Here is a 27,994-nt window from a genome sequence, read left to right on the forward strand (position 1 = left end):
CTGAGCCTCCGTGGAATGGGGAGAAATACCCTGGATATCTAATTACACAATTTCCTGTTTTAATGACAGCCGTGGAAAGTACTGAAGCATAAGAGGACACATGATAAGGAGGTGAGATCAGTCTCCTGCAGGTCAGCAAGGCATCACTGCAGAAATGACTCCTAGAGGGACCAGGAAGAGAGAACCATCCTGCGAAGGAAGGATACCGAGGTCAAGGTCTGCAGTGGGAGGAGGATCAGAGGCATTCAAAGGAGGCTGGGCTGGCTGTAATGCAGAGGAACAAGGGCGAGAGTGTATGAGCAGAAGGAGATGGGATGTATCAATTCTCAGGTAAGCTGGCTTCCAAATCTGGCATGAGCAGGGATTACAAAATATTTTAACCCTTGATAATATAATGTCTCTGCTAACATCAATGAACCCTGAACTCCATTCTGAAATATGGTCATATATCAGGTTTTGTTTTTTTTTCCACAAGTAAGCATTAGGTTATCTTAAACACCAACTGGGGCTAAATGCCTGACTGTTCCATTTTATGATGTGTAAAACAGTGTTTCAGTTTGGTAGCACATCTAATGTCCACTTCTCAATAATGACTTGTGGTTGGCTTAAGCAGTTGATAGGTTTGGTTTTGGTATCAGTGGCTTGGCAGTTAATTGTAACCACTGTAGACTCCGGCAGTGTAAACCTCATTGAACATACTAGGGGAGAATATTGGGAAAGCATTTTGGATCTTAGCAAAGTATGAAAATATCTACTTGATCTGGGTGTGGCTGGCTGCCTCGATGGACCTCTGAACAGGGAGTAAGGTCCCTGCTGCCCCGAAATGGATGGCTTTGCACAGTTCAAGCTAAAGGAGGGAAGCTGGGTATCCCTTCTGATAACAAAAGGGGAAGTTGCGTTCAGAAATATTTGATGCTCAACATAAGGAGGAAAAGGGGTCTTAAAAGCATTCTTTTCCTTTTCTAAATCTGTCATTTCACGACAAGGGAGGAGTTGGAGCTGAGCAACGTTGTCATCTCCACGGGGTCTGTAATGAATTTGCACGTTTTACTCAACTACTGTATATCTAATCGGAAAAAGATGTCCCCCGTCTCGTGATCTAGCGCCAAACAGTAAAAGGTGATTCCTTATGTTAACAATTTCAGCAGAATGGCTTATTAAAACCAGATTTTAGGGTATTATAAAATGCTTAGAAGCCCTTTAAAATGTCAACTAGGATCCCCAGAGACTACGTAAAATGTCAACCCAGCTCAAGCGCCTGTTTTAAGCAGAATGAATTAGCAGCATGCTGTCGGAGGCTGTTATCCAAAACAATCAGTAAAGAGGAAAACATCAAGCTTGCTTTGTACTTTTATATGAAATGGGCCATTCAGAATGGTCTTGTGGATATTTGAAGATCACTTATTTATTTAAAGCTATGACTAAATATTGAGATCCAAAATACTTCTAGGTTATTTTTCTCCAAATACAAATGATCTATCTTTAATCAATATAATTTCATCAAAATGACACAAGTAGGCTGCACTCTCCTATTGTGATAAAATCATGTGATCATTCTATTTTGTCCTTTCCAGCAGAAAGGACTTCTCTTAGCTGGTCATCTGTTTTCCATAAACTTGTGCTGCTAACTTTCCTAAAACACAAGTTTCTGTCATCAAAATTAGTATTTGTCTCATACTGATGATGAAGATTGAATCAGAAATTATTACTTTTTTCAGTATTAAGACAACTGGTTTAGTAATTAATCTGCATTTCTAACTTGGGAATAACAAAAATGAAACCTGCTTGCAGTATTTCATTCTTTTCTATCTTTTGGGAACATTCGATAGGCATGCTGCTTTCGTAAGGGTGGGAAATTTAATATGAAATATAAAATACAGTCATAAAAAGGAAAACTAGATCAGAGATGGTGGAGATCCAAAACTATACGTTTCCTCTTGATCAGTTCCAGTTTTTGATTATGCACACAAAGATATTTTAAAACAAATATTTGCAAATTCCTATGTAAATCGAATGCTTTGCATCCTCAAACCTTCTGAGCTAGCATTCATCTGAACATCCCAAAGTCACCTAGGTGAAAATGGAGACATAATGGCAGTTTCTGTTTGTTGGTTTTGCTGTTATTACAGGTGGACATTGTAGACTGGTGGCACATATATGTGTATAGTTACCACATATTCTTTTAGATGAGTAGTTCTTCAGTGCAAAGAATCAAGATGGACATTATCATCATAAACTACTTGTAATTCCAAGTGCATTGTATATTTTTAATACAGTCTTAATCATTTTGGACACAATCTCTTATTACTTATTAAAGCCAAATTGAGGCATTTCTATTATATTTGTATGTTTTAGCTCTTAGAATGAATATTAGAAGGTGCGTCACCTGTGCGGTACCTGAGCACCAGGCTACTTGAAAATGATCAGGATGACAATAATGATGACGTCAAGAAAATGGCGTCAAAGAAACCGAATCTTCCCTTCTCAACTATTCTCTATGGAGTCTCGTGGTAGCCAGGACATTGTGTCTTCACCCACCTTTCCCGTGTGCTTCAGGATCTCTGTAGGATGGTGAAGGTGCACGTTGTTTTCTGTTGAACTGAAAGCTGTGACGCCAGGGACATGTTCCTTTCTCAGTAATACCGTAAATTATGAAAACTCACTGAGTACTACTGAAGCACTGCCGGTACCTAAGGTGACTGGAGCTGTACATCTGAAAAGGCACGCTCTCCTTCTTCTCTGTTCTCAGAATCTAAACTGCTCTTCAGCTCCAGCCCCAGAACAAACATCCCCTCCTCCATCCTCACCCCCACCACATGGCAAATTATGCAGACAAAACTCCTCATCCTTGAGTTACAAAGGATGATGAGATAGGAAGGAAACCTTCACACTGACAATAACCTCTTTACAATTTATCCTGGAAAAGAATAAAAATGATTGGCCAGCACCACGGCTCATTAGGCTAATCCTTCACCTGTGGCACCCACACCCCGGGTTCTAGTCCCAGTCAGGGTGCCGGTTCTGTCCCGGTTGCTCCTCTTCCAGTCCAGCTCTCTGCTGTGGCCCGGGAGGGCAGTGGAGGATGGCCCAGGTGCTTGGGCCCTGCAGCCGCATGGGAGACCAGGAAGAAGCACCTGGCTCCTGGCTTTGGATCGGTGCAGCACGCTGTCCATAGCGGCCATGTGGGGGGTGAACCAATGGAAGGAAGACCTTTCTCTCTCTCTCTCTCTCTCTCTTACTGTCTAACTCTGCCTGTCACACACACACAAAAAAAAGAATAAAAATGATTAATACCAATACTTAGTGGCTCATGCCCAAGCACCTTTCTTTTGGTCAGTCTCATTAAAAAATATTTCTAGATATTTACAGAAGGAATGACATAAAAATAACTAGTGTGGAGACACACAGCTAAATTATATGTAGAAGTGGGGCACATTTCTCGAGGAATTATTGGAAGCAGCCTGAATGAGGATGCTTATTTTTCGGACAAGCAGAGAGCATGACTGGCCCGGAGTCCAGATCCAATATCTTTCTACAACTGCAGGAAATAAAACAATCCATTATTTCCATACGTCGCCCGGTTCTCAAGATATTCTTACCCAGTATCTTGCTGATGTTAGAGTTGTGCATGTCAGGAAAGGCTTGAAGGATTTTCCTCCGCTCGTCTTTAGCCCACACCATGAAGGCATTCATTGGACGCTTTATGTGGGGCTCATTGCTGCCACGTCCCCGGGACTCCCTATAGATTCTTGATTCTGAGACTCCAGCACTTCCTGAAAACAGGGAACATTGCTTCATGTCAGTGGTACACTCTCTGGCAGCTTGCTTTCTTGCATTACTGTTTTTCAGTCTATTAAAATATCTGAAAACAAAAAGTACTTCCGATAATGGTACTTCCAGTTCTTAAGACAGATGCTTGTTTGTGAGGTTTCTGTGATAAGCCTTGTGGTAGCAAATGCTGTATTTGTATTTTTAATCCACTTCAATGTATTTTCCCTTTCTTTCGATGGAATAAGAACTAATTCATTATGTACATTCCCAAGCACACAAGACACTCGATATATGATTTTTGATGCAGTTTGTAAAGAGAATAGGTTAGATCAATAGATATCACAGCACTGTAGAGATATTAAGTAGGTGAAGATATTCACAAAATACTGAAACACTTATCTCTGTAGCAGTATGAATGATTACAGAGGAGGCTATGTCTTGTCTACTTAAAGATGGTCAGAGCACACAGTATGCAGGCCTTTTCCCTCACTCTGTGGTTATGTAACTAAAAACTCTACTACAATATTGTCCTTGATGTGCTTGCCTGCAGTCTGCTGATGAGCACTGATAGTCTGCCCCTAAAAACATAATTGAAAATGGTATGGAAAAAGAAGTGAATTGTTACATTATCATGGTTTCTTAAGAAGTCTACAATCACATTTAAGGTGACAGAAATAATGTGTTCCTCTGATTTTTTTTTTTTCAAACATTTAAAGCTATCCAGAGAGAACCACTGACCATTATGTTTCAATCAGTAAGATTCACTGACAGCGAAATAACCTGAGACTCACACCAAGACTTTTAGAAAGTGTGGTCACTCACCTAGCCTGACTGGACTTCAGAGAATGGCTTCATAGACTAAAGAGCTTCCAGGATACTTGAGTGGGGCAAAGAAAATAAGGATTGCCAGGAGAAAATACAGAACACGGACAGCAGGTTCTCATTACAGAAGAGGGAGCTGTATGTTGGCGGTATCTACAAAGCTTCAAGTCTTTGGGGGCTCTCTAGAGTTGTGTATCAACAAAGGTACTATTCTGCCTTTCTTTCTTCTTGTTCCTTTCCTTTTCTTAATTTGAAGGTATAAGAGGAATCAACCCAAATGACCCAGACCAGAAGACCTGGATAGCAGCAAACAAAATACAGAGCCTATCTGATGGTAGTTTCTCATCATTTCTCATTCATAGCATACTCTCCAGTCTGAGCAAGAGGGGAAAAATTTTGCTCATGAACATGACTCAATTTAATAAATAACAGCCAGGAAGACTTTGATGTTTTAATGCTGATTATCATGGGTATATTTTTATCATGCCAACAAAACTTAAAATTTATGAAATGTGTTATTACCAGTAATTGTCTTTTTATTGACAAAAATCAGTGCTAATATATGGCAACATGTTTCTAAAATGGGTCTGTAACTAGCAAATGATCATTCGCACATCTGCTTTTTCTTGTTCTTCCACCTTACAGCAATATTAGCAATAAAATGAACATCATGTGACTTCATCAAACCTAAACAGGCTCTTTGTATGCACTTAGGCCAGGTTTATCTTAGCCAAGTGAAGTAGAAAATAGAAGGAATTGTTGGGATAATTAGACCATAAAAACAACAAGATTTTTCTTATACAATCAAATAAAATTCAGTTTTGACAAAGCTACACTTGTTAGGTATTCAGATTTGGCCTAGACCTTCGGCTAGTATAGACCTGGCCAAGAGCAGGCAAGCTATGAATATTGGGGGAGTCCAGTGGTTGCCCTCTGTTTTTTTTTTTTTAAGATTTATTTATTTGCAAGGCAGAGTTACAGAGATGCGGGGTGGGGGGTGGGAGAGGTCCTCGCTCTGCCGGTTTGCTCCCCAGACAGCCACCATAGCAGAGAGCTGGATCAGAAATGAACCAGCCAGGACTTGACCCAGCGCCCATATAGGATGCAGGTGCTGCAGGCAGCGGCTTTACTTGCTATGCCACAGAGCCGCCCCACCCTCTGTACATAAAGTGTGCTTCTTCCTAGTGTGCTGTGGTGCAGTCTTTTCTGTATGAAGGGAAATGCCTCTGTAATCTGTCTGAAGGTGAGGGCCATGCCCTCAAAGGAGTTCTTAAAGTGGATGCATGTCCTCTGATACTAGCTAGGCAGGCTCCCAGATGGGGCACTGTATGAAAGTAACAGCACTTCCTAAATCTTCCCTCCTCACCGTGCTATTAAAATTAGAATGTCAGTTGAATTAATTGTCACTGTGGCTGTTTAGAACATTCAGAGACAGCATAGAGAGCAGAAGTCTTGGGTCTGTGAGTTCTGGGTGGGTTGTAAGCAGGACATGGAACAGTGTTGTAGATAATAAAGGAGGGAGGGGCTCCAGAATACCAGGGATTATCCTGAAAATCTCCACTGAGCTAAGTGAGCTGGTCAGGGTCTATAAATGGAAACTTAAAAATGCGCCAATAGGTAACAATTTCTTGAACATTTCTGTGTTGGGTGCAAGAACTAGAGAGGTGAGAGACAGGGTAGAGCTTGAATAAGAGCATTTCATTTAGAATCATGAGAGAAATATTAAGTCCTATCTCTGGCACTTGGAGCCCTGGGACCTTGGGGAAAAAATGATTGAAAAACTACTGCTGGTTGGTCTCTTTGCCTGCAATATCCTTATCTCCTAGTTGTGCTAGGGATTACATGAGATGCTTAATGCAGAGCACTCGTTGTCCTTGACACAGGCAAACTGCTGAGTATCTGTGAGTATACAGACACATGCACATTACTGAAATATATCTGAACAATTTGCACCGACCAGCAGAATCGTTACTAGTATTGAGATTTATGAGCACACAGTGAAATTTCAGTAATGGCCAGGTGATGGGGTGGCTGTCTTGTCGTCTTCTTTAGCAGTTTTCATTGACACTAAATGGACTTGTCTGTACATTATTGGAATACATGCGAAGAATTGTTACAAACCATCAGAATCTCCACTCATATTGAAATCCATCATTGCATGGCTAAATTTTCCTTCTTCATTCTGTTTCACTGCCAGTTGCTGAGTCAGACTCTCCAGTGTTGTTTTTTCCTTAAAAGAAGAAATGTAGAATGAGAGCTCATTCTAGAAATAACAATTATTTCTAAGACGTTTTTGTCTTGGTCCATATATGTTGCATTCACTTCTGGAGGGGATGATGGGATGTTGATTTATTCACCGTTGAATGTTCAGCAGATTATACTGAGGTCATTAAAGGAAACGAACAGCAGGATATTTGAAGGAACTCTGATTCTTACAGACCTCTGTAAAGTCTTGGCACTTGGGCCTGATATATCTTAAGGATATATGTTGGGATCCTGGGAGACTAACTTCCCAAATCATAAAATGTGCACAGGAAGCAACCTGTTTTACATTTGGAATGCCTGCTTTATTTTTAGCCAGTCAGTAGAAGTACCGGAGTGGCATGAGGCCCAGAGGAAAGTCTTCCAATAGTCAGGTGACCAAATGATAGAAACATAACTCACAGGAGTGCCCTCTGGTTGCCATCTCCCTAAATACCATCTGCATTGCTCATGCAAGGGTAATGAAGATGTTTAAATATTCATTGCTAATTGCTTGTCAAATCTCTGTACATCCAATGTGAGTGCCTGCTACTTGGACCACAATTTGATTTGGATTGCTAAGCCAAAATATTGAGTTGGCGAATTATTTGAGATACAAATATACCAAAATTAGATCTGCAAAGACATCAAGTCATTTAAAAAGCATGCCGTGCATGATTTGTATTCATGGAGAACAAGGCATTACAAACCAAATTATGTTCAAGGAAAAATAATGCTTAATCTAAACCACATGGGATCTTAAAATATTTCCAAATTAAGAAATTGGGTAATTTTAGAAACAGAGAAAGTATGCGTTGAAAGACGGACAACTTCCCGTCGAATTCTCCACCACTGTTCTAAGGATGATATGGTTCCAACAGTTTTAAGAACAGCATCTATTGGATTTCTTAACATTGCTCAAGTTTTCTTTATAATTATTCACCTCATTTTCTGAGGAACACAGCCATGAACTGTACTAGTGAACCACACTAAGAAACTGCCTTTTCTACAATATAGTGTTCACTGGAAATAATCAACACTTTTAAGATCACTGTATTACAGGTAAAGGGACTAACTGATGTGCCCACCAAGAACTCATAGGGTATTGAGATTCTTAATACAATACACACTTTATCTCTACAAAATTTCTGACAATGCCACAATTGTGCAAGCTAGATTAAAATTCTCCTAGTCAGTGGCCTTGGAACTCCTGTGCTCCATTCATCCAAGTCTGTACATGATTTAATACAGAGACATTGTTAACACACCAATCAACATAAAATCCGGCAGCAAAATGAAACAGAAGATCATTCATATTAACTTCAGCTATAGAATCATATAGTGTTAAAATTGAAATAAGGTATACACGTGAAAACATAGAATCCGACCCAATGTGTTTTGTGTGTAAAACTGTTGCCCAGCTGCCTTATATGTTCTGGATTTCTATTCCCAAGACAGTCTGCTGTACACTGTTGCCTGAGCTTAGGAGCACCAAGGACGCTAGCTAGACAGACTCTCCTTACAGTAAATGTGGCTGTCAAAATGCAAGACAGGTCCATTAGAAGAAAAAGAAAACAGGAAATTACAGCAACATGATCTGACAGTCCCCAGATCAATGAAGAGTTTACTGTACCCTCTTTGGGCCATGTCCTGGGCATGGACCACCTCTCAAGGTTTGATTTAACAGTACATAGTGCAACAACATTACCTATTTCCTAGGGAGTTTTCCATTCTGAAGTGAAGTGTTTCAAGAATAAAAAAAAAAATTTCAGACAAAAGTAATTGGAGTAGAAAAAGAATGAAATGTTGAGTGACTTCTAAGTTGACCTCCAAACATTTGAGCCATCTTACCAAGGGACTAGAATTAGCAAACGATAAGCAGCAAACTCACAATCACTTTTTACAGTAAGTTACCCCTAACCATATACCTTGAAAGCACACAGTATTAATAAAATGATTCCGTTAGCTCCCCCAAAGTGGAGTTACATTACTTGCCAGGGGATGCTGGTCAGAGATAGTGGAAGTCAGTATGGCAAGGTGCACTCTTTCCTATGCTTTTATATGGAGATTTTATGCTAGTTCTCAGACAAGTGAAGAGGGAAAAAGGGATGCAATTGGAGGAACTGGAGAGTATGTTGGGTGTCTTTAATAAAAACACATTATAGCAGCATGTAAATCAAATGTTAATAGTCACATTTTAGAAATACTAGTGGACCATAAATTCAGAAGATATAAAGGGACTAGTGTGAGGAGGAGATAATAATAATTAAGTTGGAAAACAATTACCATATAATTCCATATGAGTATTGAACCTACAGGTAGAGTTCACCAAGTAGTAGATATAAATTTATATTTGGATATGACCCTTGCTAATATATTGAGCCACCAAAACAATGAGGTGGATTTAAGAATAGTTCTTAAACTATATTCTATCTAGCCTAATGTTTAGGATTACAAGGAACCAAGCAGATGTTATAAACTACTAATGCTGGTACACTAGCAAGATTTCTCTCACCCTACTCCTTTTAATCTCACCTGTCCCTAGCCAACCCCCTTACACAAGAGTCCACCTCTGCACTACCACGTATACAAGTGAACCATTTGAGATTATATTCTAGGTTACATATGTCCTTTTCCAAAAGCCTCTTTGGAATGTGCTAATGTTACTGGACATGGAAAGATTTTAATTCTCAAATTCTTACAATTAGTTTTCTAAACAGAGGCAGCTGACACAAAATGAAAGCAACAGGAAGGGGATAAGTGGAAAGATGTTGAAAATGGGGAACTCCAAAGAAATTAAATTTCTCAAACTAGAAACAGATGTTTTTGGGCACTGGTGACAATTTGTACAACCTTATTATCTTAGTTCCAACTGTCTGACAAAACTCATATTATTCAAAACTTTGTACAGAAAAATACCACCCCTGTATTATCAGTACTCTAGTACCCAGTGTCTAGGTATTATCAATACTCTAGAACAGATATCCACTATAACACTAATACTTTATTGCGCTCTCGTTACTATGCAAATGCTGATCTGAAACAGGTGAGATGCATACATCTCTCCCCACCTTCTTTCTACTAGAAAGAGCAGAAGAATCAGAGAGACATACACACATTTAAAGAAATGCTTGCCACAGTTCCGTACTACTCTGAGTAATCTTAGAATAGAGGGTGAAAGGAGATGAATTACTACAAAGTAGTTGAAGTGAAAGAGTCTTGGGGATTTGTTTACAAGGGCAAACAAGATGACTCTGTTTGCTTTCTATCTGGGATGAAAACTAGCAACTGGATAACAACCAGGATTCCTTTGGAAAGATGAGCTCTATCTGACTAATCAAGTCCTATACAACTCCTCTGCTTTGCTGGGATCAAGGGGAAAGGTTAGGTTAAGTCTGCTTTTTAGCTGAAAAATCTTCTGTGCCCATGTTGACGTCAACAAAGAGCCCAGTGAATCCTTTCTCATCTGCAGAAGAAAACAAAGCTGCAGACCATATCACTTCTTGGGCCCAAATGAATAATTCTTAAGCTCAACATCTAAAGACCTACAATTAATGTATTAATATTCACCTGGGGAATTTGGCAGCTGGTCTTGGGGCTGTACTGCTTATCCAATGACTTGCATAATGGAAAACAGCATGCATACCATTTGCACATGACATCGGGCGATGGTAGCAATCAACAAGCACAGCCAAGAAACAGCCAAGAAATAGCCAAGGATATGGGGCCACTTAGTCGATTAGAAGTCGTTACTGTGGATCCATACTTAAGAGCAAAAACCACTTTGAAAGGTAAAGGGCCACAGGGATTGATGGGAAGAGGATATACATAAGATTAGAAAATGATAGCTTTGGCATCATCATGAGCATGATATTTTAACCAAACTCTGTCATATATATTACCCGTATTACTTTAGACAAATCAGTTAACACTCTGGAACCCTAGAATCTTAATTTGCTAAGTGGGATTTAAATATACAACAGTCTCATTAGTTTGAAAGTGTTAAGAAAGATATGATTTCAAAACTGGAGCAAAAACTCAATGGAGAAAACTGGAAAAACACAATCTTCCTCTTCACATAAAAGAATTACATGACTAGTTCAACTTGAGTATTACGTCCCCTATTATTACGTCATGATCATTTATTGCCTTTGGCCAGGGTAGCAAATGTGCATTAAAAAGCAGATTTTTATCATCTCTAAAAATTGTTGAGTTTTCCCCCTATTGTGTATCAGCTACTATAATGCATTTAATTTAAAAAAAATTTTTTCTGCATCTTACTCAGGCATAATCGGCAATATTTCCAGAATATATATGTGAAATTAAATTTTCCCTACACTATCAATTTATTTTATACAAAAAAAATCTGAAAAAAATCACTGTGTTTGCAAAGGCTCAAATGGACATCTTACGCTGATATTTCACACAGCAGTGAAAACAAAAAACACTCAAATTGTACTTTGGAGGAAGTGGCTATTTCTTTAGTTATCTGACCCTAAATTAAACAGTGCATGAGTAGATGGTTCTTCTATTATTCCTTGAAATTAGAATGAGCTGTGCTCCCCACCAGGCGTGTGTGTGTGTGTGTGCATGCACACACACACACAGAGAGAAGGGCTGTGGATCAGCTATCATAATGGACATCCCTGAAATAAAGCTCACAAAGCTATAAAACTCATAAAAAGCACATGCATGAAATGACAGAATAGAGTGTGACTGTCAAATGTTGACTCAGGAACAGTTAAACCCCTTCTGGCTGTACTTTTTTATGGTCTCCTACAACACTAATGACATGGCGTAGAAGGAAGAAACAAAAAAGGTTTTCAACCCTCCAATTATGTGAACCTCACAGACCACCAGAGAAGATGAAAGATTATTTATAATGTCAGAACGATTTATCAGTGGGCGAATTTTTTTTCATAAGCCTAAGTAAAGTATGGAGTAAAAATGCCTGTGTGCACCCCCACACTTTCTTGGTTGTAATCTTGCTTACTAACATCTCTGTATTCTAGAAAATAAGCATCTACTACCATAATCTAAGAGCATGAATGGGAGAAGAGGCTTTACTGTAAATTATGTTCATTATCTATGAATAAACACACAGACATACTTTCACACACACACACACACATACACGTCTTCCCTCCCTACAACTCCAACAAAAACAACAACAAAAAAGTTGAGGAAATGTTTTCCAAATTTAACCATAGTTAGGTTTGAATTTTTCCATTAGAATGTTAACAGACTCTCTGGTATTCCTGAGCCTAGTGTCCTTGCATAATATTTTTCCATTCCTTTTCTCCATCAAGGAATCAGAGAGAATAAGGGTTTGGGATGGTCCAATAGATGACCTCTGGTCCAGGGATCTACCAAGTTAGACTTATCCAACCTTGTATTTTTTCTTTCTAAATTCTGAAATTCCTCCATGAATTAGAATCCACAATTTTGTTCTACAGTCTGATTTTCTCTTGTCTACAATCTAATTTTCTCTTAGGAAATTTCGTGGCCAGCTTTCTGAAATGTTTCTTAAAATGTAATTGCAGCTAAACTTCTGAGGAGCTTCGTTTTACCAAGGAATCCAATGCAAAGTGAAATGTAATGGCACACCAAGTTTTCTTGTAAAGAAATAGGAAGTGGAAGACAGCATGGTTCAGAAAGAAGCACAAGTTCTATATGTTTAAGAGTCTTAGTCCAGGTAAATAAATTCTAGAAAATGACTTGTAGATAGAACTGAGAAAGCCCTATTAATGACTGTTAAATCATGGTTTTAAAGTAGAAGAACTCAGAAGTTTATAATAGATAACAATTTGATTTTCAAGAATGAAGTGAGAAATTTGAGGCACGATGAATGGCATGATCACTAAATATATATTCCAGAAAAGACAGAAGTGACTGCTACAAAGCAGAGCTAAGAACAGTTAAGAGCATTTGATAGAGGACGTGATAAAAATAAGGCTCCTATAGAATCACTAAGAAAGATAATGCGTTATTATACTTACCTCTTAGTGTTTTTTATCTATAGGAATCGGAATGCAGACCAGGAAAGCTAAATGACCATAGCTGCTCAGATGTAACTCTTTCTGGGATCACCTTCTATCAACAGCATTGTTGTCATAATGGAGGGATCACCCAGATTTGAATGGGGTAGGAAGAGATCACCAATACTGGCTTTAAATATCTTAAGAACTTCCGTGTTTAAAAAGAATCAAGACTTACTATTTGTGAAATAGAGATAAAATCTGGCCACCTATAGTCAAGGGGTGTAGCAGGAATCTCAGGTCCTAAGTTGTCAGGTAAAAGATAATAAAACACCAGAAGAAGAGGTTTCTAATCATCAGAGCAGTCTTCCAGTCAATGAGCTCCCTCAGGATGCAAGACATTTCACCTCTGTAGGGTTCTAAGTCCTGGCCCTATGACTGCCTGCCATGCAGTTCTGGGGACTGAAGAGGGTTTCAATGTCAAATGACAACTTTTTCATCTTCTTTCAAAACTGCAAGTCCATTATATCTATGTCCTACTTGACTGGACTCCATCTAGCAAACTTAAAATACTTGGACAAATGTAATATCACTGCATATTTTCTCTATCTATAAATGATAACTTCTGCAAAAGTTGCTATCTGAAAGGTTTCAATAAAGCCATTCCATCATAATGGATAATTCTCTAACCATTGTCTTCATTTCAAGGGAGATAGTTCACATTACGACAAACCCCAAATTCTGGTTAGTCAGATTTTGTGAGGACGTGGTTCAATAATAATCACACTTAACAGATTCAGGTACCTCATCAAAGTCACAACTCTGAGTTCTAATTCAACAGTACTCACTTATTCTTTGAAACAAACACTGCCATGGAAGGGAAGGCACTGTGGCCTGGATGCATAGCGTACAAAAAGGCCACTCAACAGGACGTGTAGGACGCAAACAACTCACAAAGAAAGTACACATGAATACTCGCACCACACCACACTGGCCCTTGGATGCTTGTCACGGAGGAGTGTGTGGTGGGGGAATGTATGTCCCTGCATACATGTGGAGGAACAGAGGCAGGAGAGTGAAAGACCAAAAGGCCCGGGATATCAAATGTCTGCATATGTGGTCAGGATTCAACCACAAAAGCCCTGTGTCCCTTCACACTGGGCAGACACACATACTGTGCACACGGAGGCAAATGAGATAGGGCTACTGTGAGAAAAACAGGAGGCCAACAAAGAAAAGTAATAGAATTCACACCCCACACAGGATGTCCGGTGGGTGGGAGAGCTGTACAAACATAAACATAAAAACCGGAATGCTGTCCAATAATAACGGTTCTATAAACAATATGTAACTCAGTCACTGAGCTCCAGGAACATATAGGATTTTTTCTCTTCAATTCTTCCTTTTCATGGAATAAAAGCGATAAAATTGTCAGTATTCTTACAAATGTAGCCTCAGTAGCCAGCAGTTACTTCAATTAAATAAACAGAATTGGACTATTTTAAAAAGTCATGGTTTGGTATAGAAATTGTAGGTCTGACAGGTAGATAGAAACAAGCACATTACGGGTATAGTTCACTTTTCAATTATCCACGGTTATTTTAGGTGAAGAGAGAGAAAAAGATGGGTATAGATATTTAAAAGCCCACTTGAATAAACAGCTGAAACGTCAGCACGTATTTTCTCAGAGCTGCGAGGAGAAGCAAAATAAGTAAGATTGAAGATACTGTTTTTGTTTCTCTAGTCCATTCTCTACTGAAGGGGCTGGTGCAAAAGGGGACAAAGGATGGGGAGGAAGAGAACAAAAACAGGAAAAACAAAGAATTAGAAAAATGAAATACAAATTGTGGAGATGTTGCTTCTGTCATGAGATTTTCATGATAAAAACTCAAAAAGGTGCTAAAGAACACACCTGACCAGTTCTGGGGCCCAGGGTAACTGGGTTCAGACATTGAACTCCTTCGCTGACTTTAAGCCGAAAGACCTGGATTCAAAAACTGATCTACTATTTGAATCTCTCTAATTTTCTCAAATCTCAAAGTTTTGTTTGTTTTTTTGGTAACTTTTCAACAAAGAATACTGTTCTAGTTACATTACAGGCTGAGACTGAATGTGATGTAAAAACCCTGACAATTGTACAATACAAAATAAATATTAACAGCCAGTATCACTCCTGTGATTCCCAGGCATAGCATGTCTTTCTCATTTGGAAAAGAGGGAAAAACAGTACTGACTGAAAGGATTCATTGAGACCCTTTGAGTTACATGCTAAATCCAAAATCATTTCCTGGAGTTGGTGTAGTAGGTAAAGCCGCCGCGTGAGATGCCAACAGCTTATATGGGTGTCGGTTCGTGCCCTGGCTGCTTCAGATCTAATCCAGCTGCCTGCTAATTAGCTTGGGAAAGTAGCAGAAGATGGCCCATGTCCCTGGGGCCCTGCCACCCATGTGGAAGACCCAAATGAAACTCCCTGGCTTCTGGCTTCAACCTGGCCCCGTCCTGGCTTTTGCGTCTATTTGAGGAGTGAACTAGCAGACAGAAGATCTCTCTCTGTCTCTTCCTCTCTCTAACTCTGACTTTCAAATAGAGAAAACTTTTTTTTAAAGAAACAACAATTTTCCTTGTAATTTTAATCCACATTAATAAACACAGTTTTCAACAAATGGCAGTAGGGAATGTGACACATCTAAATAAAAGAGGCAGAATGAAAAACCTACTTCTCTGTTTTAGTGTCTTCATGGAGAAGGGTCTTAATGGTGCTCATTTGATTTTGAGGAGGGGGCAGGGACTGAGAGTGAGGAAGGAAAGGAGGACTATTCGTGACAGGCCCCAGATTAAAAAAAAAAATGACACTTTGGGCACAATTACAAAAGTCTTACTCATTAGATAATTTAGAAATGTGAGGATACACATGTAAACTCACAACCCCATCGCTGTGGAGTAGCTATTCTTTGCATTTAGTTGTCTATCCTTGCACCCCTTTTATGTATACACCATGGAAACAATACTTTCAGGATATCTAGATCACTTTCTGCAGAGTGTTTCCAAACTTCCTTTGTCTTCCTGGAATACTATGGTGAGCACACACGTACATCCTTAAATGAATAAACGTTTCAATCATCAGAGAGCCCTGTGGGTTTCTCTCTGAAGGCCCAGTGTGGGTGCCCTTTGAGTCTGGTTTTATTGGACCATCCTGTGCTAACTCCTCTACCAGAATGATGTAAAGAACACAAGACTCTCTGTTTGAAAACATGCACAGCTTTTCTAGGCTTGAAAATTAAACCATAAAAAGTTTACTGAAAAAAAAAAAAAAAACCTTTAAAAAGCTCCTTAAAAACTCACAGCATAATTGCTCCCCACCAAGCGTGGGCACTTGCTAGCTGCAAGTAGTGGCACTGTGACAAATGTAGCAAAACTGAAAGCGGGCTATACTAAGAGAAAGAAAAAGTCTTCCACTGGCCATCTGTGAAAATAAGGCATGTGGCCATTAAATGCAGAGGCTGTAAATATACACAAACTCCATGAAGCAAATGGCAAAAAAGGACTAAACTTCAAGCTCAAACAAATCAAAATGTTTAATGCATAGTTAGCACTGCTGGACGAAAACAGCTCTGATCTTTGCAGTCTGCAAACTCGGCATGGATTTCAATTAAATACCCCCAAAAAGAAAAGAAAGAAAAAGAAAGAAATGAAAAGGCGGAGAAGAAAACCATCTGGAACAAAAGGCTATAGACAGCCTATACTCAATTTCTAGAAACAAACAGCCCCTTTAACTTGCACCAGCCTGTCGAGAATGTCGATTGGAATTATTGAAAGGCTGACATATAGAGTGATGGATGGGTGATGACATAATACCTATTTGCCTTTTTTGTCATGGTCTTTGAAAACTGGCTGCTCTGTGCTGATAATATTCACCCAGGGGCTCTCTGCTCCCCTCCTGTCCCATAAGAAGTGCTCTCTAGGTAAGACACTCAGAATTAGGAAGGTTTTATGAATGAAAAACAAAAGGCAAGAAAACCAAAGGATCAAATGGCAACCTGCACATAAAAAGCTGGTCTAGGTTTCCTAATCATCGGTTGCTTCGAAAGCAGTTCCCTATCCATTTTATGATTTTCAGAGTGCAGAGATTCAAATAATAAGAGAGCAAACACTCCATTTCAGACTTTGTGTATCTTTTAATTAAAGCCATCAAATAAATAATTGTATGTAAATGTAGAGATTAAAAAATAATATACTCACTTGTATAAAGAGAAAAATATAAATTGCTAGTGTTACTTTAATTTCTTCCTAAGCAAATTCTAACCAGAAGATTTAAAAGATTCAGAAAACATTTAGAACACACACACACTCACACACTCACACACACACACACACGTCCCAGGTGAAGTCTCCCGCTTTCCTGCACCTGCATCGTTGCAAGGCTCCCCTTGCTTCCTCTGGATGGATTTACCTAACCTGTCTCCTTCTTTTTCTAAGCTTTCCTTTAAGCATTGAAATACCTAGTTCTAATTGGACTTCTCTGGTTGATTTCATCTCAAGGCAATATTTACAAAATCCATCCAGAGATAATTCCTGGAACCTTCTTCCAGTGAATGGAAAGTGGAGCATTCCTTCAGATGCATTTTTGCAAAGCCAGAATTCCTCACAAGCCTTTTCCTTATCGGTGAAGGAGTGTGTGTTAGATAAGGCCAAACTAGACACCCTGTGTCAGTTTCTGAAGAGTTAACACTGCTGGCCCCATCCATCAGATAGGCGGTGAAGCACCGGGAAAGAATGATGGATGTAAAATTATTACAGGGCTGCCATCCGATACACTTACTGCCATTTGTAACCAATGCTGGGAATGACACACTTTTTTTCATTATTAAACATCCACATTAAGTCAACATTGGTCACTGTCATTTCATGTTTGGCACTCTGTTAAAGAGGAAAAAAAAAAAAAAAGGCTTGACAGTGGCAGAAAAGAGGAAGGTGAACTAAAGTTTTTTAGCGCCAGCCGGTGATAAAATTAACCTTTGTTTACCAATGAGCCTGGGTAGTCTGTGGTGAGGCTTCTTAAGAATGACACAGCCCAAACAAGAAAGTGCTGACATTACTGTGTCAGTTATTAAAAATATACGTGCTGTTCACCAGATTTTCATGTATCCTGTAGAAACCTACCAAGGGCTTTTCACTGAAACTCAGAAGGGACAGTTTTCCAACTATTACTTGCAGTTATAAATACATGCATTGCCTAAGTAAACGTTTACATTCCAGATACACTGTAGGCAATTCATGTTTGGTGAATACATTCTCTACCTTAAACATACATTTGCATGCTTCTTGTTGTGAGTGACATCTGCTTTACATAAGAAACGCCGTGCAGAAGTCCGTCTTCACGTGTACAGAGCGTGTGTGTGAATGTACGTTAAAGGGTTGACCTCTCATCAAGCACTGTTTCCTAAGCACATGCTATACTTCACTTAACCGTTTATAAACAAAACAAAGCCTACGGCCCTGGAGAGATAACAGCAGAGGAGCAAAGGTCCACAGATGACAGCAATCGTGAAACAAACAAGTCAGTGTCACCAGAGAAATGGGTGAGAGTTCTGATGCCATTTTTATATTGGCTCTGTGGTTGGGAATCACCTTTCCCTACCCAGTAGCCACTCTGGTCTTTTCTTCCCCGTTCATACCCCCTTTGATCTCAAGATATCCTTGAGTTTCAGGGAAGACAGAAGTTCTTCCATTCTAAAGCAATCTCTTTTTCCTTTGTCCAGTACTTTTTTTTCCAAGCTATGACTGTGACCCAGTTGTAGCCACCAACATGTTTGCGGAAGCCAGCCAAGGAGGAGGGAATGACACATTCCTGTGCGAACGCAGACTGAACTTCGCAAAGAGAAATCTCCTGCTCCTACCTGAGTCTGTATGCCTTCAATGTGGACAGCAGAGTTGCAGATGTAGCAACCACTGTGCGACCCAAAGAGAAAGATCAAGACAGTCACACACGTCAACTCTTGATATCACTGAGCCAATGAACTCATGCCACCAACATTCTACTCCTGAACTTCCCTAAGTTATAAAAATTAATCACTACTTGGTTAACTGATAGCATTTTTTTAGATTTTCTAATGCATGTAGAGAACACTGTAGCATAGACACAGTCTTCTTAGGATAACTACATGTGCATGGGAGACTTCTCCCCCCCCTCCCCCACACACATTTCAGGTGAGCATGCTCGGTGTCTACTGTATTAACTCTGCCTGGTGGGGTAAGAACAACAAAAAATGACATTTTTATCATCTCCTGTGAGGTATGGATACTTTCACACACAATGTCAAGTACTGGTATGCAGTTGATTCTGTGGTCAAAATCGTGCCATCTGGGTGTTAATGAAGCAGAATGGGTGCTTGCACAAAACAAATGGATGACAGTCTGCTATTCGTGTTTCCCCACCTGAGCGGCTTACTTTTTCTACCCCTAACACTAAGATTGGTGCTATGTGTTATCTGTAATAGAGCTATGTGGCAAAAGATAATGTTATTCGAATATACAATCAGTCTATAATTAACCGGAGATGACAATTATAAATAACACTGTCCCAGAGTTTCCAAGAAACCTGACACACACAGTTCTTGGGTATGTTGAAACACTTCCAAGAAAAGTAAAGAAGTGAAAAATCTCTTACAAGTCTTCAATTAAAATGTGTTTTAGTAAAAATGACTTTCATGATGTGTTTTTGGTACATATCACTTCAAAAACATTTGTCCCTATCTTCGCACCTCTAATTGTTTTAACCGTCCAATTAGAGCTTTTCAGATTTAAGACCTTCTAGTTGGGACAACCTTGTTAGCTCTGTGAGGGGTGAAGGAAAGTTAAAGGGCATGAGGTTTCTCTACCCAAGAAAACTGATCTCCACTACAGCATTCCAGTTACCTGGATCCTAGATCATGGTATCTCTCGTCTTCTAGACTCATGGAAGCACCATACTGAATTCATTGGTTTTCCCTGTTCCTTTCTTCTGTTTCTTTCCATCTCTCTTTCTGCTTTCTCTCTCCCCACTCCTTAATATTCCACATATATTATGGGTTTAGGGAGTTAGGGGTATTATTTTAGATAGAAAAATGTCCTTCCTTTGGGGTTCCAATGATATTATATCCAAGACAGATGAGGAACTTATCATGGACTGTGGATATATCTACTTGGTCAACTCAGGTAAATAACTGATCTGATATGCTACTTATATGGGGCCTTTATTCACCTCCTGCAGGTGGGCTAACACACGTGGATATATGAAATAATTTGATCTACACTTGAAGTCACTTAGAGGCCGCAGCCACATTTTCTAACATGGTTTTATCTAATCCAGGACCCAGCACAGTCCTAAATCCATAGTGGGTGCCGTTGTTGAATAACTGTGGACTGAAATATACAAATATGACATTTCTCATTCCTGAGATTTATACACAGATTGATGGTTCCTAAGTGGAAATGACACTCCAGCTAGTTCAGCAGGAAAAGACAACCACAAACTACACTACTACCTGCTCCAAAGCATCAATGACTTGTTCTTTCTCAGGTGCCACTTATACCCTAAGGGATGAGCTACTTCAGGTCACTCAGGTGTGATGGTTTACTTAGGAGTCCGTCATTCTGCTACAGTAATGGAGCCGCTTCATTTTCAGAATGTAATATTTTCACTTAAAAACCCATAAAAATATGAGACTATATCAAGATGTAACTCAACTGCACTGAAAGTACATGGTGAAGAGATGCGGGAACCATAAACTTCTGGAGAATAAAGACATCTTAATGGGCTGACAGGTTTTGGCAGGTATTCCTCCAAAGAGGGATTTTTTTTTTTTTTTTAAAGCGAAAGGAAAAAGAGAAGCAACTGCTACCAACAGAGGCAACCGTCACTCCTCCAACCCAAACAGTAGGTGCTAATCTGAGAAATAGAGTATGAAGTGGAGGTGGAACAAGACATGGAAATAAGGTCTCCAGACAATGGGAGAGTACAGAACACAGTGAATGCAGATGGCTCCACTCCTGTTACTTATTCAAAAGGCTGTGCAGAGCCACTGGAGCCAGCACAGAGTCATGTGTTAGAACAACAGCTGATCTGTATTAGGGAAGATTAACTCAGAGTGCCATGGTGGAGGGCCCAGGATTATTCTATGGACTTCCATTGCCTTACAAGCCGTCAGCACAATTATTGCCCTCCAATGTGAATGACTGATCTGTAACCACAGCTAAACAGCATGCTGCTTAGGGGCCTAGGAGCTTCATGAAGATGAATTTCCATACCATCAAAGTGCTTTTAATGGGCTCCCTGATCCAACCACAAGGCCTGTTTTGCAAGTATATAGAACTCAGGATGAAGGCTTCCTGTCCAAAAGGATTTGGTCGGTTGTCACTTGACAATTCCCAGCCAGCACAGGGGAGGAGAAGGGGGGAGATAGGTAGAGTTGTCTCTGCTTTGGAGGATTAAAAAAAAGAGAGAGAGAGTACAGATGCTTGCTGAACGCAACCAACTGCTGTATCCACAGCTGAATTCAATGCGCTTAACAAATAACGGCAATTTAGCTATGCTTGCGAGGAATAGCTTGAGTCACTTTGCATTAGCATCTGGCTGAGTGTTAAACTCATTTCTACATGGGGAGCACAGAAAAGGAATTTCTGTTCAAGCATCCTTTCAAGATTGTTTAAATATTTGAATATAAATTCCTTTATGCTTGCTATCATTCCTTCTTAGAGCTGTCACTTTGCTTCTCCCCTTCCCTTCTGGTGCTTAGCTGTACACATTTTGTGCCCTGCTCAGAGCACGGATGTCTCACTTCTTATGTGCTAAGACTGCACTGGATGTATCCTGACCCATGCTTCGCTCTCCCCTCTGGAGACCAAACAGAATTGATACTGTTTCTCCATCCTAAGTTTGTCACCGTGTTAGGAACAGAGAAAAAGTAGTTGTGACAGGACCCCACCCCCTCAGCATTTCACCTGCATTATGCTTCACACAGATGATACATCAAGTCCCCTATAAAACCCGGGATCCCAGAAAGCCATCCAAATGAGCAATCTGCTGGTTTTGGACAATTCTGTTGGACTCATAAGCGTCCAGTGATAATTAGCTTTCAAGTTATTACTAAGTGGCCCATTTTTCCCTCTTGTCTACTTTATCGTCTTGTAAAAATGATTGTATAAAGGGGTTTCGTAACACTGAAAATTTCCATTTGAAACGTATCAAACATCACCAAGAGTAGTACATCATTCTGAACATTCTATAAAAACTCATATTTTTCTGAACAAAAAACAACATATGCTTAGACAAAGCACCTTGAAATAATTACATCTCGGACAAATTCACAAGTTTTTCCAGCTCTCGGTATAACACATAATGTCAAAGTTTTCAAAAGATAGTTTCATGATGAACTCGAATTTTCCAATTGTGCAGTCACCAAACACTTGACAGTGCTCCTTTGCATTGGAAACATATTATGACAAGCTCAGCTTCCTAAATACTTAGAATGTGAGCATGGGTATCATCCAAGCTTATGTTGATTAAAGAAGGTTCAGCAGTTTCAAATCCAGCTCATCCCCAAATACAAGTTAAGCATCTCGGTAAAGCGAAACTTTCACTCACGGATATTTCAAGTGCCATTTCATTTTAATACAAACCGGAGGCATAAAGAGGGATATTAATTGTCAATAAGGTTTGGAGATGGGTAAAGAGAATTAGAAGTCTTCCCATTTCCAGATGGTTTTGATTATCCTAGACATGAGGACTTCTGTGTTGACAGAGGGCATAGAGGGAGGGAGAACCGTCGTCCTTAAGAAGATGAGAAGATACAAAGAAAAGCATTCAGGCAATTTAATTCAGTGTTCCTGGAAGGTAGATTATTTGATGAACTAACCTTTTCTGCTCGGCAGTTATTGAGACCCAAGCTATTCACAACAGCCACTTTCCCATCAAGCACCTGCTGTTCCCGCCGAAGTTGCTCCTTCATCTGCCGAGCTTCTTGGATAGCCTTGGTGACAGCATCATGGTCATTTAAATAACCTGGAAATGGGACAGATTCAAGGATATGTTCTGTACAGATGCATGGAGAGGCTAATCTTTAACCATAAAAATCACTTCTGTTTTGGGTAATGGCTAGGATCTACCATGCAGTAATTTCTCCATGGAATTTGTCTAAAAGAAATGAATGAATAATTGATAATGCCAATTTAGAGTCAGACATGAACTGGATGCCAAACATCTGTAACAAAGGCCGAATGTTTAAGTGAAATATGGTTGATTCTAAATATTTGGAAAGAAGCTTAACATGTAATTTGTATGTAAACCTTTTAGTTCTCATCTGAATATTCCATAGTGCAGAAATAAAAACTATCCTTAGGTTTTTTTTTTTTTTCCAGGCAAAGAACTCCTGAATGTTAACATACGATCTAGGTATTGCTAATTATCACTATAATTACTGAATCTCTCAAAATAGTACAACAATCAACTCTGTGTACAGCACTACTAGGTTTGTTATTTTTACAGAAAGAACAAATTACTATTAACTGACTGAAAAAAGAACATTTTCCCCCTAAATCCATTTCTGGTGAAATAAACCACAGGTGGCAGTGGTTTGCTATGGATATAAACTTGTAATAGTTGAGAGGCTAAATTTTAAGCACAGAATATAACTAAGCACCTGTAACTGTTTGACAAGAACTTGCGACTACTGTTAACTACAGTCACACTTAATTCACGCGCTTAACAACATGGTCACGTGACCACCTTGTGTCTGCAGAGTGAGTAAAACACATTACCAAAATACTTCTTTTTTAAAAGAGTAACAGGTCCAAGGAGCAAAATTAATTTTGTATTTAATGTTAACCTTCCCACTGGCCGTTTATCTATTTAGTGCACGTTCTTATGACGGTCTGCATAATCCTAGGGTAGAAAACGAACAGGAAATGATTCTTTTGCAAATATTCAAAGGAAAGCTAATGTCTCATCTTTCTCTCTCCCTATCTTTTAACTGGGGCAGAAAATGGCATAAAATGAATCTGTAATATGAAATTGCCCAGAAAAGGGACTTGTTTGTGACATGAGGCTAAATCTACCCAGATCCATTGGTGAACTGTGACAGATGGAGGGACTGTGAGACAGAAGGCAGGCACTAATCACACATAAAATGACCGGCTTGCCTCAACATGTTCCATGGATTCCAGCAAACTTTACACCCTAATCCATTTTTAGAACAAAAAACATCTGGGCCATAAATCCTCTAATCTGCCAAAACACGCTATTAAATCCCATGATTTGTTGAAAAACACTAAGATTAAAGAAAGGAAATATAAAATGGCTAACTGCCGTGTTAGGAAAGTGTTATTAATACTCTTTCTTTGTCTCAATTATGAATGTTCTGGTACTAAAGAGCCTTGTCTAATCACGTCAGATTACACATCCTCGTTGTATTGCTAGACTCTTCTATCTGATCTGCTGATTGCCAAAAAACATAGCGGATTTTCTTGCCGCTTAAACATTTCTAGTGAAGAAACCGATGCCAGATTAGTGTAGCGCCTCAGTGCTGGAAGATTTCCAAATGATCCGTGCCCTTCCCCCGTCTTACTGCACAAGGACTAGACCTGGTCCTCTGATCTCTTCCAGGTAGAAAGGTAGGTTCCAGTTGAGCTGAGCTGATAGGGAAGGGGAACCTGGACAGTTAATATTATTGTGCCTTCCAGAGCTATACTCACTAGAACTTACACAAAGAACAAAGTACCTCTGCTGATTATAAACACAATGTGAACTAGGACCAACTATTTAGACCTGGGACAGATCTTTAGGGTTAGTATTTTTACTATAAGATGGTTGCATTTCACCCTGTGTGTCCTCTACATTCCAACTTGGCTCTCCATAACAACTTTCTCAAGAAGCATGTCTTGAACTTACTCTGTTCATGAACAATATTTTTCTAGAAAGATAGTTCATATGACCATGATGATTTTGGTATGTTCTTTCAGTAAGGTCTTAAGAGGGATCAGCCTCGGGGCTGGTGCTGTGTCTCAGCAGGTTAACACCCTGGCCTGAAAACTGGCATCCCATATGGGCACCAGTTCTAGTCTCGGCTGCCCCTCTTCCGATCTAGCTCTCTGCTATGGTCTGGGAAAGCAGTAGTAAATGGCCCAAGTCCTTGGGCCCCTGCACCTACGTGGGAGACCTGGAGGAAGCGCCTGGCTCCTGGCTTCGGATCGGCACAGCTCCAGCCGTTGTGGCCATCTGGGGAGTGAACTAGTGGATGGAAGACCTCTCTCTCTGTCTCTACCTCTCTCTGTAACTCTTTCAAATAAAATAAAATAAATCTTTAAAAAAAAAAAAGAGGGATCAGCCTTGATTTTCCTATCCTCTGACCTAGAATCATGCATTTTGCAGTCTGCTTTGTTTCTAGGTAGTCTATTTAGCATTTCCATAGCACAGATATATTGAAATGGATTGGCACATGTGGTTGAAGAAAACACAAATTCTTTATACTTTTTAGGGACTGCCAAGATAACATTGTGTAGAAAAAAAAATAATTAATACAGATGCAACAGGAATGTCAATTATTATGGAGGAGAATAACTGGCAGACTGATGTTCTGTAAAGGCTATTTAAATTCTGAGGTATTTGTGTGTAGATGGAAAGAGGTGTTCACTTTAAAATAAACATTTTTGCTTCTGGAGACACTCAACTTTGAGCCATAGTATGGTATGGCTTTTTTTTTTTTTTTTTTTTTTTTGACAGGCAGAGTTAGTGAGAGAGAGAGAGACAGAGAGAAAGGTCTTCCTTCCATTGGGTCACCCCGCAAAGTGGCCACTACGGCCGGTGCATTGCAGCCGGCGCGCTGCGCTGATCTGAAGCCAGGAACCAGGACCTGGGCCATCCTCCACTGCCTTCCTGGGCCACGGCAGAGAGCTAGACTGGAAGAGGAGCAACCAGGACAGAATCTGGCACCCCGACCAGGACTAGAACCCGGGGTGCCGGCGCCGCAAATGGAGGATTAGCCAAGTGAGCCGCAGTGCCAGCCTGGTATGGAATTCTAACGTTAGCATCCACTATGTTAAATCATAAGGTGATTTATGCATTACAGAGTTCACTCCTAACAGGGTGGTTTGCTGGTTCTCTATATTTTGTTCTCTCCATGATCATAAATCCTTATCCTTTCTGACACTCTGAGCAAATGGTCTTAGCCTCAGATGTTGCAAAGACCAATGAAACTAAACTCTCACCTTCCTGCTCCCAACCCAGTCCCTACTCTCTGCTAGATCCAAATATCCATTGGCGACCATTTCCTCCTTTTCTCTGAACGAAAATGGCGTTCCTATTTTCAATAAGGCAAATCCCCTAAATTCCTATTCTACATTTTTATTCCTAGAAGGAGAGGTCAATCTCCTTTTCACGTCTATCACCCACCAGATCTCTACTATCTCCTCCACTTCCATCTCTAAGCACACAACAAGCCTTCTCTTCCCCTCAGTTTTGTTTTGTCTTCTTTGTCTTTTTGTATTTTCTAAGTCCAACTGCTCAAAGACACTTTATCTCACACTCTCTCATTCCCTTCTAACTTACCAATTTGCACCACGCTCTTGTTTCTGCTGCCCTGGTCTTCTGGTTGCCAATCTAAGGGATACTTTGCATCTCCTGCAGAAAGACCGCACTGTGCAGGCTGCCATTATGGGAATCTCCTCCTTTCTTGTTTCTTAACCACAGAACCAGTCTTCTTCCCTCCCGTTTCTTCACATCCCTCCCTGTGATCCTTTCTCCACCTGAGATTTTGGTCTGAGGTTCCAATCATCAGAAAAAGTATATGCTTTGGAGTTAGCAAGGAAAGTTGCTCTTAATTGTCTTAGTAACTAAATGGAGGTAACACTCACTAGATAACACAAATGTTGTCAAGTTTAAATGAGTTAACAAAGTAATTTAACATGATAAATGGCCTGTGAGTGTTATTCATTAACTGTCACTTTACAAAGTGGAATAGAGAAGTAAGTTGAACCTGGGGACTGGATTCAGACTGGATTACAGATACAATTCTACTTCTTGGAAAGTCTGATACTTGGCAAACTGTAACACGTAATCTGAGTTGCCACTTCCCTCAACTGTAAAATAAATGTAAGGTTGCTGAAAGGATTAAATGAAATGATGTGTGTGGACTGGAAGAGAGCGTTTGGTATTTGAAGAAGCAGTAAGATTGTCTAACTCTTTGCCTTTCCCTATAGGCTCCCTCTCATCACTCTTGCTATCTAGCTGGGACCATTACAATGAAATGTGAGAAGGGAGACTGTCATCTCTTGGTTGGTACTGAGATTCAATGACATGGGAGTTGACCCAGTGGAGTCTGAAGAGACCCAAAATATTCACTTGATACTTTTTACTCTGCCTTCAATTACACACAACAATGCCTCTAAAGGCAGTATCAAGAGTAACTATGCATGTAGAAGTTCTTCTACATGCAGTAATAGTAAGCAAATGAGATGGCAAAGGACACTATGCCTGCCAGTTAACATCCTAAATGAAATTTGATAAACAGGGGTTAGGAATCTAATTTGTAAGACTATGTAACTGGTTAAATTCACCCCAAATTGATGTTTAATGCACTAATGTATCTTATTAACCATCAGCAAAATAATTCTGAAATTTCCATTTTTTTTTAAAAAAGCCCTTTATATTTATTTTCAGGGGCAGTAAAATAAGTGACAAATTAGAAATTCCAATTTTAGAATAAATTCTAGAGGGAAAGAACTAATAAAGGCCTTCACACAAGGAAAGAAAATAAATTGGAAGCTACCCGTAATGATTTAAGTCTACCCAAAAAATATATCCAAGTTACAACTCCCAGTATCTAGGAATATGACCTTAATTAGGATCACACAGGATCTCTGATGAAGCACTTGAGGGACTTGAGGTAAGATCACCTGCATTTAGGGCTTTTCCCTAAATCCAGTGCCTACTGTCCTTTGGGGAGAAAGGAGGAAGAGAACTTTGACACACAGAGACAAGAGAAGAAGGCTATGTGGTTACAGAGGCAAAGACTGCAGTGTTGCATCTATAAACAAGGAACGCCTAGGATTGCCAGTAGACACCAGGAATCAGGCAAGAGGCACCAAGCAGCTGGTCTCGCAGAACCTCCAGAAGGAACCAACTCTGCTGATGCCTTACCTTCAGAGTTCTG

General features: G+C 39.8%; 1 protein-coding gene across 7 annotated transcripts in view; it reads right to left on the reverse strand.

The window, feature by feature from the left end:
- The window catches only part of SOX5 (SRY-box transcription factor 5), a 786,191-nt gene that overhangs the window by 5,079 nt on the left and 753,118 nt on the right, over window positions 1-27,994 (reverse strand). For 5 of the 7 annotated variants that reach the window (XM_062194939.1, XM_062194941.1, XM_062194940.1 and 2 more), the window contains 3 exons: window positions 22,706-22,851; window positions 6,715-6,823; window positions 3,600-3,773 (listed from right to left, as the gene is read on the reverse strand). In XM_062194939.1, the coding sequence (XP_062050923.1) occupies window positions 3,600-3,773; window positions 6,715-6,823; window positions 22,706-22,851 (429 nt within the window). The remainder of the gene's footprint in view (window positions 1-3,599; window positions 3,774-6,714; window positions 6,824-22,705; window positions 22,852-27,994) is intronic. The other 2 variants (XM_062194944.1, XM_062194942.1) reach the window with 1 other exon arrangement.

This window comes from Lepus europaeus, chromosome 6 (genome assembly GCF_033115175.1).
Source record: "Lepus europaeus isolate LE1 chromosome 6, mLepTim1.pri, whole genome shotgun sequence".
Lineage (NCBI taxonomy): Eukaryota > Metazoa > Chordata > Mammalia > Lagomorpha > Leporidae > Lepus > Lepus europaeus.